Below are 13,246 nucleotides of genomic sequence, written 5' to 3'. Positions count from 1 at the left end.
ACACTCCAAGACATACTGGTAGATTGATTTAGCTTGTGAGCCCCATTGGGGACAAGGACCAATTTGGCAAGCTCTGTGTAGTTCTGCGTAATCTGTGTGCACTATATAAATAAAGGAATTATGTGCTAGATCTTTTCTTGCATTCTATTGGGTAGATTTGCAATTTTACATTGCAGCGGTAAGTGAAATGCATACATTTTTTTATGCAGAACATGGACTGGTTTATTTAAATCCATATTGCTATAATATTATAATTATTGCAGATTAGATGCTGGCAATTTCACAGCGAGTTGATTTTGACTTGTGTTCCTGGCCTTACAGGACAATATTAGCACAGATCTGGTCCTGCATATAGCAGACATAGATTTTGTGTTTTTTTTTTAATTTATATATAGCCTAATGGGAGAAATGACAAGGAGAAGGTGCTCTATGAGCCTGTGAGGATTGGTAATTGTTTCTTAAATTGCCAATAAAACTTTCAGAATAGCTAAAACCACAGGAGGTATTTCTATAGATAGAATTATTGCTCTTCTCTACTGCTGTCAATAAGAAGATTCCGGTACTTACCCGCACACTTTAATCCTTGCCTTGCCAAGCCCCACAGGAGAGTCCCGCAGTGTTCACAGAATGTCGGACTTTTATAATTGTACACTTTAAATCTGTGTGGCATGTCTATCTTAAATCTCTCTTTGTGGAGCTGTGAAGAAATGGGTCATTGCAATGAGCTGAGTCCTCTCAATTATAGTTATACTAAAAGACATGATGGAGTTCTGCAACTTGCATATAAATAATTCTGTGAGTATTCATTTCACAGTCTTTATTATGAGTGATAAATAAGTGAACTAATAAATAAAGGACTAACGTACTTAATTTATACATTTTTCGGAGGAATTGAGGAACACAATGCAAAGTTGGTAATGTGGTTGAATTTCAAACATTAGAACACTCCTTACAGTTCACAACATTTTGTTCAAATCCACAACACACAACGATCTTGAGACAAAAGACTAATACCTCAATGATACCAACCCCCATCATAATACCTTACAAACACATTCAATTAACAAAAGTCGAAAATTTGTTGTCATGTGGAGAAGCACTACAAGTGCATCTTGATTATAATTCTTATGCAGCATTTGATGATTTTTGTTACACCAGCTGACACTTATGAAGTGTAGATGAAAGGTAAAAGGTGCATCTCAGGGGATATGGACTAGACTTCAAATACTTTTGAAGTGGAGCAGACCTGAAGGTTTTATGTAGGGGTTATATATGAGTGCAGTACTAGCAGTAAAGGTGAAGGAAATGACTTATCTTTAGAGATGAGCGAACATACTCGTCCGAGCTTGATGCTCGATCGAGCATTAGCGTACTCGTAACTGCTCGTTGCTCGGACGAGTATTTCGCCCGCTCGAGAAAATGGCAGCTCCCGCCGTTTTGCTTTTTGGCGGCCAGAAACAGAGCCAATCACAAGCCAGGAGACTCTGCACTCCACCCAGCATGACGTGGTACCCTTACACGTCGATAGCAGTGGTTGGCTGGCCAGATCAGGTGACCCTGGGATAGACTAGCCGCTGCCCGCGCTGCTCGGATCATTCTCTGTCTGGATGCCGCTAGGGAGAGAGCTGCTGCTGGTCAGGGAAAGCGTTAGGGTGTTCTATTAGCTTACTGTTAGGCAGGAGTGATTCTACAACAACCCAACAGCCCTTCTTAGGGCTACAATAACGTTATACTTTTTTTTTTATTTGCTTGTGGCTGGGCTTGCTGGCACTAGTAGTGCAGCTAGTACCATATTGTGAGGAATTAGCAGGGGGACTTACTACCGTTGTGTTTAGCTCTTAGTGACACACATATCCACCTCAAACACCAAAGTGGGAAAATTTATTAGGGGTTTGATTTCAATTAGGCACAGTCTGCCAGTTTCTTTTTATTTTACGTTTATTTTTTTAATAACTCAGTGTCATCTCATCTTGCATAGTAGTGTGCTTTAATACTTGGCTAGAAAATAGCCATAGGAGAATCCAAACGGATTACTTACGCCTACAGTAGCGTTATATATATTTGATTTCTGGTTGATCTGCTGGTGGCTGTAGTTGCTGCAGTGCATCTACTAGCAAATTGTGAGCAATTTGGAGTGAGACTTGCGACCACTGTGTTTTGCGCTTAGTGACGCACATATCCATCGCAAAGACCGAAGTGGGAAAATTTATTAGGGCCCGGGGTTGTATTTCAATTAGGCACAGTCTGCCATTTCCTTTTTTATTTTACGTTTATTTTTTTCATAACTCAGCGTCATCTCATCTGGCATAGTAGTGTGCTTTAATACTTGGCTAGAAAATAGCCATAGGAGAATCCAAACGGCTTACTTACGCCTACAGTAGCGTTATATATATTTGATTTCTGGTTGATCTGCTGGTGGCTGTAGTTGCTGCAGTGCATCTACTAGCAAATTGTGAGCAATTTGGAGTGAGACTTGCGACCACTGTGTTTTGCGCTTAGTGACGCACATATCCATCGCAAAGACCGAAGTGGGAAAATTTATTAGGGCCCGGGGTTGTATTTCAATTAGGCACAGTCTGCCATTTCCTTTTTTATTTTACGTTTATTTTTTTCATAACTCAGCGTCATCTCATCTGGCATAGTAGTGTGCTTTAATACTTGGCTAGAAAATAGCCATAGGAGAATCCAAACGGCTTACTTACGCCTACAGTAGCGTTATATATATTTGATTTCTGGTTGATCTGCTGGTGGCTGTAGTTGCTGCAGTGCATCTACTAGCAAATTGTGAGCAATTTGGAGTGAGACTTGCGACCACTGTGTTTTGCGCTTAGTGACGCACATATCCATCGCAAAGACCGAAGTGGGAAAATTTATTAGGGCCCGGGGTTGTATTTCAATTAGGCACAGTCTGCCATTTCCTTTTTTATTTTACGTTTATTTTTTTCATAACTCAGCGTCATCTCATCTGGCATAGTAGTGTGCTTTAATACTTGGCTAGAAAATAGCCATAGGAGAATCCAAACAGCTTACTTACGCCTACAGTAGCGTTATATATATTTGATTTTTGGTTGATCTGCTGGTGGCTGTAGTTGCTGCAGTGCATCTACTAGCAAATTGTGAGCAATTTGGAGTGAGACTTGCGACCACTGTGTTTTGCGCTTAGTGACGCACATATCCATCGCAAAGACCGAAGTGGGAAAATTTATTAGGGCCCGGGGTTGTATTTCAATTAGGCACAGTCTGCCATTTCCTTTTTTATTTTACGTTTATTTTTTTAATAACTCAGTGTCATCTCATCTGGCATAGCAGTGTGCTTTCATACTTGGCTAGAAAATAGCCATAGCAATAGGATAGCATCGTTTGGTTTTAAAAACTAAAAAACACACAAAAAAAAAAAAAAAACACAAAAAAAAGTTAAAAAAAAAATTAAAGTTATAACTCTCATTTTCAAAATGTTTAACCCGAGGGCTAGGGGTAGAGGACGAGGGCGGGGACGTGGGCGTCCAACTACTGCAGGGGTCAGAGGCCGTGGTCCTGGGCGGGGTGAGACACCACCTGCTTATGAGGGAGCAGGGGAACGCCGCAGAGCTACACTCCCTAGGTTCATGTCTGAAGTTACTGGGACTCGTGGTAGAGCACTGTTGAGGCCAGAACAGTGCGAACAGGTGATGTCGTGGATTGCCGACAATGCTTCGAGCAATTTGTCCACCAGTCAGTCTTCCACGCAGTCCACCCATGTCACCGAAATCGGCACTCCTCCAGCTCCTGCACCTCAGCCTCCTCCCCCCCAGTCTGCCCCCTCCCAGCAAAATTTGCCATTTGAACCGGCATACTCTGAGGAACTGTTTTCTGGACCCTTCCCACAGTCACAAACCACTTGTCCGGTTGCTGATGAGCAATTTTCCGATGCCCAGGTTTTCCACCAGTCGCAGTCTGTGGGTGATGATGACCTTGTTGACGTACTGGAAGAAGTGTGTAAAGAGGTGTCCGACGATGAGGAGACACGGTTGTCAGACAGTGGGGAAGTTGTTGTCAGGGCAGGAAGTCCGAGGGGGAGCAGACTGAGGGATCGGAGGATGATGAGGTGACAGACCCAAGCTGGGTTGAGAGGCCGGGTGAACACAGTGCTTCTGAGACGGAGGAGAGTCCTCGACCAGAACAGGTTGGAAGAGGCAGTGGTGGGGCCAGACGGAGAGGCAGGGCCAGAGCTGGTGCATCAGCTAGTGAAGCTCCCGTGGCGAGGGCTCCTGCGGCGAGGGCTAGATTTTCAGAAGTCTGGAGGTTCTTTAAGGAAACACCGGATGACCGACGGACTGTGGTGTGCCACATTTGCCAAACCAGGATCAGCAGGGGTTCCACCACTAATAGCTTAACTACCACCAGTATGCGCAGGCATATGAATGCTAAACACCCCACTCAGTGGCAACAAGCGAGTTCACCTCCGGCCGTGCACACCACTGCTCCTTCCCCTGTGTCAGCTGATAGTCAGCCCCCTGCCCAGGACCCTGCCACAAAAACCCCATCGTCGCCTCCACGATCCTCCACAGCATCCACCAGCGTTCAGCTCTCCATACCCCAGACGCTGGAGCGGAAACGCAAATATAGTGCAACCCACCCGCACGCCCAAGCCCTTAATGTGCACATCTCCAGATTGCTAAGCCTGGAGATGCTGCCCTATAGGCTAGTAGAGACCGAGGCCTTTCGCAGCCTCATGGCGGCGGCCGCCCCTCGGTATTCGGTCCCCAGCCGCCACTACTTTTCCCGATGTGCCGTCCCAGCCCTGCACCAGCACGTGTCAGACAACATAATCCGTGCCCTGACCAACGCCGTTTCTGACAAGGTCCATCTGACCACGGACACGTGGACGAGTGCTGCCGGGCAGGGCCACTATATATCGCTGACGGCACATTGGGTTAACTTGGTGGAGGCTGGGACCGAGTCTGACCCTGCGGCTGGTCATATACTGCCGACACCGAGGATTGCGGGGCCTACCTCGGTCCAGGTGTTTCAGGCCTACTATGCCTCCTCCTCCTCCCACCCCTCCTCCACCTCCTCCTCCGAACGACCATCCGTGGGCATGGCGCCATCAGTCGGTAGCTCTAGGCACAGCAGCAGTGCCGTCGCTAAGCGACAGCAGGCGGTGCTCAAACTGCTGAGCCTAGGAGATAAAAGGCACACCGCCCAAGAACTATTACAGGGCATCACGGCGCAGACTGATCTGTGGCTGGCACCGCTGAACCTGAAGCCAGGCATGGTTGTGTGTGACAACGGCCGTAACCTGGTGGCGGCTCTGCAACTCGGCAGACTGACACATGTGCCATGCCTGGCCCATGTGTTAAATCTGATAGTTCAGCGTTTCCTCAAGACATACCCCAATCTGTCTGATTTGCTCACGAAGGTGCGCCGCATCTGTGCGCATTTCAGGAAGTCCAGCACAGATGCTGCCACTCTCAGGGCAGCGCAGCGCCGCCTCCAACTGCCCGCTCACCGACTGTTGTGTGACGTGCCCACGAGGTGGAATTCAACACTGACCATGTTATCCAGAGTTTACCAGCAGCGCCGAGCGATTGTAGACTGCCAGATGTCAACTTCCACCAGAACTGGTAGTCAGGTCAGTCAGCTTCCTCAAGTCTACAATGAGGAGTGGACGTGGATGTCTGATATCTGTCAGGTGCTGAGTAACTTTGAGGAGTCAACACAGATGGTCAGTGGCGATGCCGCCATCATCAGCCTCACCATCCCGCTGCTTGGCCTGTTGAAAAACTCTCTGGTCAGCATGAAGTCGGAAGCTTTGCGCTCGTCACAAGAGACGGGGGAAGAAGATTCCCTTGTTGATAGCCAAAGCACCCTTAGGTCTGTTTCTCAGCGCATATCGGAGGAGGTGGAGGTGGAGGAGGATGAGGAGGAAGAGGAGGAGAATGTTGGCGAGACACAAGAGGGGACCATTGTTGAGTCCTTCACTGTTGAGCGTGTATGGGCAGAAGAAGAGGAGTTGGAGGAGTTGGAGGAGGAGGAAATGGACAGTCAGGCCAGTGAGGGGAGTGAATTCTTACGCGTTGGTACTCTGGCGCATATGGCAGATTTCATGCTAGGCTGCCTATCCCGTGACCCTCGCGTTCAAAGAATTTATTCCAGCACCGATTACTGGGTGTTCACTCTCCTGGACCCACGGTACAAGCAAAATCTTTCCACTCTCATCCCTGGAGAGGAAAGGAGTGTGAGAATGCATGAATACCAGCAGGCCCTGGTGCACAAGCTGAAACAGTATTTCCCTTCTGACAGCGCTAGCGGCAGAGTGCGTAGTTCTGCGGGACAAGTAGCGAGGGAGAGTAGGCGAGCAGGCAGCTTGTCCAGCACTGGCAAGGGTACGCTTTACAAGGCTTTTGCCAGCTTTATGTCACCCCAGCAAGACACTGTCACCTGTCCCCAGTCTCAGCAGAGTAGGGCTGATCTTTACAGAAAGATGGTGAGGGAGTACGTAGCTGACCATACCATCGTCCTAAATGATCACACAGCTCCCTACAACTACTGGGTTTCAAAGCTGGACATGTGGCACGAACTGGCGCTGTACGCCTTGGAGGTTCTTGCCTGCCCTGCCGCTAGCGTCTTGTCCGAGCGGGTTTTCAGTGCAGCTGGTGGCATCATCACCGATAAGCGTACACGCCTGTCGACTGACAGCGCTGACAGGCTGACGCTTATCAAGATGAATAAAGCCTGGATTTCTCCTAATTTCCAATCTCCACCAGGTGAAGGAAGCTCAACCTGAATAATTTATCCACTCCTCCTCCTCCTCATTTTCCTCCTTTTCCTCCTCTTTGTACAGTAAAGCAGAGGAAACTGGCTATTTTTTGACAGGGCCCACTGGCTCTAGCTATAGTACTTTATGCATTTAATTTTTATGGAGGGCCACCGACCCGGTCCTCTGTTTTAAACAATTTTTGGGAGTGCCACATACAGGCACTCAATCTATTCAATTTTTCTGGAGGGCCACCTACCTGCTCCTCTGGTTTGAAAATTTTTTTGGACTGCCACATACAGGCACTCAATCTATTCAATTTTTCTGGAGGGCCACCTACCTGCTCCTCTGGTTTGAAAACTTTTTTGGACTGCCACATACAGGCACTCAATCTATTCCATTTTTCTGGAGGGCCATCTACCTGCTCCTCTGCTTTGAAAACTTTTTTGGACTGCCATATACAGGCACTATCCAAATTGAATTGTCTCCATAGCAGCCTCCACACGTTGTCTCCATTGCTACCTCCAAAAGTCGTCCATATAGCTGCCTCCATACATCGTCCCTTTATCAAACGAGGTGTGTCAGGCCGAAATTTGGGTTGTTTTCATGGATTCCACATCAAAGTTGTTAACTTTGTCGCCACCCTGCTGTGTTATCCACAAAATACACTGGCAAACTTTTACCATTTACGGATATTATTTCAGCGCTTCTTGCGCATCTGTTTACATTCCCCTCACCCGCCATATCCTAAACTTATAAGAACGCTACTACACTTGATCTTATACAAAAGGTTCTTAGAAGTGCTGTTTGGGGAGCAGCCTAGAGACAGGGGCTTGGATTGGCGAAAGCTCGCCTGGCAGCGGAGCGCCAGCTCCATGCCAAGAACCAACTAACATAGTTTTAACTGCAGCACCTTTAATCTACTACTAGTTCACTGCCTCCATACATGGCCGCCTTATCAAACGTGCTGTGTCAGGCAGAATTTTGGGTTGTTTTCATGGCTTCCACAACAAACTTGTTAACTTTGTCGCCACCCTGCTGTGTAATCCTCAAAATATACTGGCAAACTTTTACCATTTACGGATATTATTTCAGCGCTTCTTGCGCATCTGTTTACATTCCCCTCACCCGCCATATTCCAAACTTATAAGAACGCTACTACACTTAACTTGGTGCAGGCTGGGACTGAGTCTGACCCTGGGGCTGGTCATATACTGCCGACGCAGAGGATTGCGGGGCCTACCTCGGTCCAGGTGTTTCAGGCCTACTATGCCTGCTCCTCCTCCCACCCCTCCTCCACCTCCTCCTCCTCCGAATTACCATCCGTGGGCATGGCGCCATCAGTCGGTAGCTCTAGGCACAGCAGCAGTGCCGTCGCTAAGCGACAGCAGGCGGTGCTCAAACTGCTGAGCCTAGGTGATAAAAGGCACACCGCCCAAGAGCTATTACAGGGCATTCCACATCAAACTTGTTAACTTTGTCGCCACCGTGCTGTGTAAGCCACAAAATATACTGGAAAACTTTTTTCATTTACGGATATTATTTCAGCGCTTCTTGCGCACATGTTTACATTCCCCTCACCCGCCATATCCCAAACTTATAAGAACGCTACTACACTTGATCTTATACAAAAGGTTCTTAGAAGTGCTGTTTGGGGAGCAGCCTAGAGACAGGGGCTTGGATTGGCGAAAGCTCGCCTGGCAGCGGAGCGCCAGCTCCATGCCAAGATCCAACTAACATAGTTTTAACTGCAGCACCTTTAATCTACTACTAGTTCACTGCCTCCATACATGGTCCCCTTATCAAACGAGCTGTGTCAGGCAGAATTTTGGATTGTTTTCATGGCTTCCATGTTAACTTTGTCGCCACCCTGCTGTGTAATCCACAAAATATACTGGCAAACTTTTATCATGTACCGATATTATTTGAGCGCTTCTTGCTCACCTCCTTTGGTTCCTCTCTGCCACCCATTGGTTTGAAGCCTGAGTCCATTTAGGGTATGTTGCCATGACACTCTCTAGCCTGCCGCTGCTGCCGCTGCCGCTGCCTCTGCATGCCGTCCCCTATAGTGTCAGGTTCAATTATTGGATGTTTTAGATGCTATCTAGCCTCATTCGGTCACTCTGTCATGGCCATGCTGTTGCCCATAATTTTGGCATAATGGTGCGATTAAGCAGCCTCAGAGGCATCCATGCATGCTGCCCCTGCTGTTTCCTGTCCATTTCCGTGGTGTTTCCATCCTTTTCTGAGGTTCCCAGGTGTTTGGCCAAGCTTCCCTGTGCAGAGCCTTGGTCCCCTTGAAAAATGCTCGAGTCTCCCATTGACTTCAATGGGGCTCGTTACTCGAAACGAGCACTCGAGCATCGGGAAAAGTTCGTCTCGAATAACGAGTACCCGAGCATTTTAGTGCTCGCTCATCTCTACTTATCTTCCAGTAACATCTATTGCAATTTCTTTAGAGCACCAAACCTACTTGAAAGTAATATTTCTCCAGGTGGCAAAAATGAATAAGTATAAGAATGCAGAAAATTATTATAAAAAGCAACTTTTGAACTTAGCACAAGCACTATTCTAACTTTCTTGTGCCTGGACACTAGCTGTCTGGTTAGTCCCATCGTCTTTGCTACTAACTCTCTGCCATATAGTGGCTACATTATAGAATGTTTATGTCAAGGTCTAAGCATGAAAGGGAAAGCAAACAGACTTCCATTTCTGGGTTTCCACGTTTAGCACCATAATAGGGGACCCATCTTTGCTATTGCTCCCTCACTTTTTTTGCTCCACTGACCATCAGATCTCACTACTAAGCCTGCATGTATTCTGTCTGGAAATTGTTATCATAAGATTAAAATTCACTTCAATACCGATGATAAAAAACGTACCACTGTTTCTGTGCTGTTGACTGCAGATCCAGTGCACTTGGCGATGACTTTGTCTATACATTTCTTGTGGATAGCTGCATTGCACTCTAAGTATATACATATAAATACATTTAAGTTGTTATGAATATTATTTGCATAGTTTTAAGTTTTTTTAAATAAATAAAACGTTAAAATACTCACGTCTGCATTGGTATCCTTGCTTATTAAGTCCCCTAAACAAATATTAAAAGACGGAGAGAAATATCAAATTTGGATTTACAGTACAGGCAGTCCCCGGGTTACATACAAGATAGGGTCTGGAGGTTTGTTCTTAAGTTGAATTTGTATGTAAGTCGAAACTGTATATTTTATAATGGAAGTTCTAGACAATTTTTTTTCTTTTGCCCCAGTGACAATTGGAGTTTCAAAATTTTTGGTGTAATTGGACCAAGAATTATCAAAAAAGCTTCATTACAGACATCTTACAGCAGATCATTGCAGTCTGGGACTATAGTAAAGCCTCCAGAGAGCTTCACCAGAGGTCACAGTGGGCAGAGGGGTCCGTCTGTAACTATGGGTTGTCTGTAAGTCGGGTGTCCTTAAGTAGTGGACCGCCTGTATTACAATAATTGGTGATCTAAAAATTAATGTATCTGCAATGTAAAAAAGATATTCCTATAAAGGGAATCATTTGCTGATGTTGATCCAGGAACCTGAATCTCTTGCACGGCCAGATGAATGGAACCACTTGTTGCAAATACACTTTTGTACAATGCACCTCTTAAGGACTGTCATATATAGTGTTGTGTACAACTGTTTGTTTTTATAATCAGGTGTCCAATGCAGAATGTATAGAATCAGCTTGCGTCTTGCTGCTCCATTCATATTAATGTGCAAAAGACTCTCGTTCTTGTAATCAGTGGGGATCCCTGCAATTGAGCTCCAATCAACAAATTATTCTCTATGTTATGGATGATGTAGCTTAATATCCCTGAAATATCACTTTGAACATTTACATATTCTGATCATTCGACCATGTTTTACATTAATAGGGAATAGATAAGGTATGCAGTTGAAGGCAACGTATTATGAGAATTTAGGCAAACAAACCATCATTAACCTTTACACAGAAAAATGTATATTAGAGGCACATGTACTTTATGTAATTTACTATACTATACTTTACTATAATTTATTATTACTATAATAATATAATAATTTACTATTACTATATGTAATTTACTTTATAAATTTACTTTATAAATTAAATAATTGCCTAAGATGGGAAAATGCTTTGTTTTCTTTCGTATTAGAACCAGCAGACCCACAGAGGGCTACTAAAATATGCAAATGTTCAGTAAATTGTGGAGAATACTCTTGTGTAACCTGAAAACATTTTGGGGGACATTTATGATACGCAGGCACTCGTATGACAGCGTATGATAAAGTTCTTACCCCTCCAACACAGCCTCTTTATGTATTGCTGGGTAGGTACGCAGGCTGTAGGAAGTGTGACAGCACGGGGAAGGAATGCTCCACAGCAGCCCACTCCACCAACTGCGCCAGCCTTCATACCCCTCCAAGCCTCTTTGTCTTGGAGGTGGTGTAAAGGGGATATTAATTGTGATGGCTGCGGTTTTGCATAGAATTGCTATTATTTCAGGGCTTGTAGGCCAGAAAACTGCACTACAAGCCCTGATAAATCTTCTCTTCTGATTCCATGTGAAATGTTAAAAAAAGCAGCATTTTATATGCACTATTCTTTGTATATAAATTACAATACATCTAGAAACATGTACACACTCCTAAGGTGATGACTACAGGTACTGTCAATGTTTAGAGACCAAAAAGCATTAAAATTACCATACAAATTCATGACAAACGGAGCAAAACGTTGGCTGTGGGAAGAAAGTAGCTATAAACTCATGACACTTCACGTTATGAACCTTGGCCTGTTTAATGGCTCCACGACGCTGATGTAAGGCAAATTGTCTCTCTGAGTCACAATCATAATGGCCTATTGGATCTGTGGAAGGAAACAACATGAATTAAAGTAAAAACCAAAGTATAAAAGCTAGCACTTTATTTACTGTCACATAAAGACGTCTGTAGGAAAATAATATATTTCGTATGTGTGAAATTTAACACTCTCATGACCAGATCCTGATCATAATGTAATGTTTTGGAATGATACACAGGAACATGTTTTTTTGTTCCCTTAGGAACAGACATCTTATTTGATGTCTGAATTTTTTTGGGCATATTCCTTAAAAGAAGCCTCTCAAATAATCTGACTCAATAAATTGTCAAAAGGGTAACATAGGCCTTGAAGAAAGCAGTTGAGATATGCCTACGTTTACTCTAACAAGGACAAGGGCCCCACAGTTATGAACTGGGGGACACATGGTATCACAGCGTCCCTTAGTTATATGTATATAGGTATTGTATGTTTTGTGTGTGTGGGTAGTGGAAGGGTTCATAGAAATGACTTCTGTCAGTTTTGTATTTGCCACTCTTTTTTATTGACATCTTCTGCATCATATGATGTCCTTTTTAGGAGATGTTAGTCAATAGTGGACAGCTTTAAGGGGGGTTATCACTAGAGTATACTGCTCGGTCGAGTATTAGCATACTCGGACCGGCTTGTTGCTCGGACGAGTATCTCGCCGGCTCGAGATCGAGCATTAAATTAATAAAAGGCAGTGAATAACAGTGTTTACAGTGAAGAATAACAAATTACACATGTTTAGAGATGTTTTCCTTGTAAGAACACATTGAAAGAACACTATTCTTCACTTTCCAGGTGTTCGCGCGTGTCTTCCGCTAAGTTAGGAGATGTGCGCGAACATCTGGAATGTGAAGAATAGTGTTCTTTCAATGTGTTCTGCACTTAAATGGTCCTGTGTTCACTGTTTTCACTGTTTTTATTCTATTCTTCACTTTGCAGATGTGCGCGCACATCTCCTAACTTAGTGGAAGACATGCGCGGACACCTGCAATGTGAAGAATAGTGTTATTTCAATGTGTTCTTACAAGGAAAACATCTGTAATGTGTTATTCTGCACTGTTCTTTTAATGTGTTCTTTCAGTGAAAAAATGCTCGGGTCTCCCATTGACTTTAATGGGGTTCATTATTCGAGACGAGCACTCGAACATCAGGAAAAGTTTGTATCGAATAACGAGCACCCGAGCATTTTTGTATTCGCTCATCTCTAGTTATCACAGATACTTCTTTTTTATATCATAAGATTTACCAAAGGGATTTTTTCTTCATATGATTTTATACAAACAACATAGAACGCACTTATTATTATTATTATCATTATTATTTTTTACCTTATTTTATTATTTTATTGAAATTAAATTTGTAGATGCAATCTAAAAATCTTAATGCATACTATAAAACACATGCTGTAGGCTTAAGAGTAGATTTATTGAGATACCTGGTTTTTAGGCAATTGTTTTAAAAATAAAATGTACTTGCCTGATTGCTCCAGGAAATACCTTGCATTCATTATCATTCTACCTTGTGGTTTAAGTTCTATCTGCATAGAAAATAGTCAGGTCTATTACTTAATCAAAGTTTTTAGACAACATAAAAATATATATATATTTTCTGGTTCCATAATTTAGACTTCCCATGAACAGC

General features: G+C 44.1%; 1 protein-coding gene across 2 annotated transcripts in view; it reads right to left on the bottom strand.

Moving 5' to 3' along the window:
• PRKCQ (protein kinase C theta) overlaps positions 1 to 13,246 on the bottom strand; it is an 86,365-nt gene that overhangs the window by 29,452 nt on the left and 43,667 nt on the right. For both annotated transcript variants that reach the window (XM_072147432.1, XM_072147431.1), the window contains 5 exons: positions 13,082 to 13,142; positions 11,461 to 11,623; positions 9,799 to 9,830; positions 9,619 to 9,704; positions 568 to 697 (listed from right to left, as the gene is read on the bottom strand). In XM_072147432.1, the coding sequence (XP_072003533.1) occupies positions 568 to 697; positions 9,619 to 9,704; positions 9,799 to 9,830; positions 11,461 to 11,623; positions 13,082 to 13,142 (472 nt within the window). The remainder of the gene's footprint in view (positions 1 to 567; positions 698 to 9,618; positions 9,705 to 9,798; positions 9,831 to 11,460; positions 11,624 to 13,081; positions 13,143 to 13,246) is intronic.

This window comes from Engystomops pustulosus, chromosome 4 (assembly GCF_040894005.1).
Source record: "Engystomops pustulosus chromosome 4, aEngPut4.maternal, whole genome shotgun sequence".
NCBI classification, from domain to species: Eukaryota; Metazoa; Chordata; class Amphibia; order Anura; family Leptodactylidae; genus Engystomops; species Engystomops pustulosus.
Note: the sequence above shows the minus strand (reverse complement) of the source record. Positions and strands in the feature narration are given on the sequence as shown.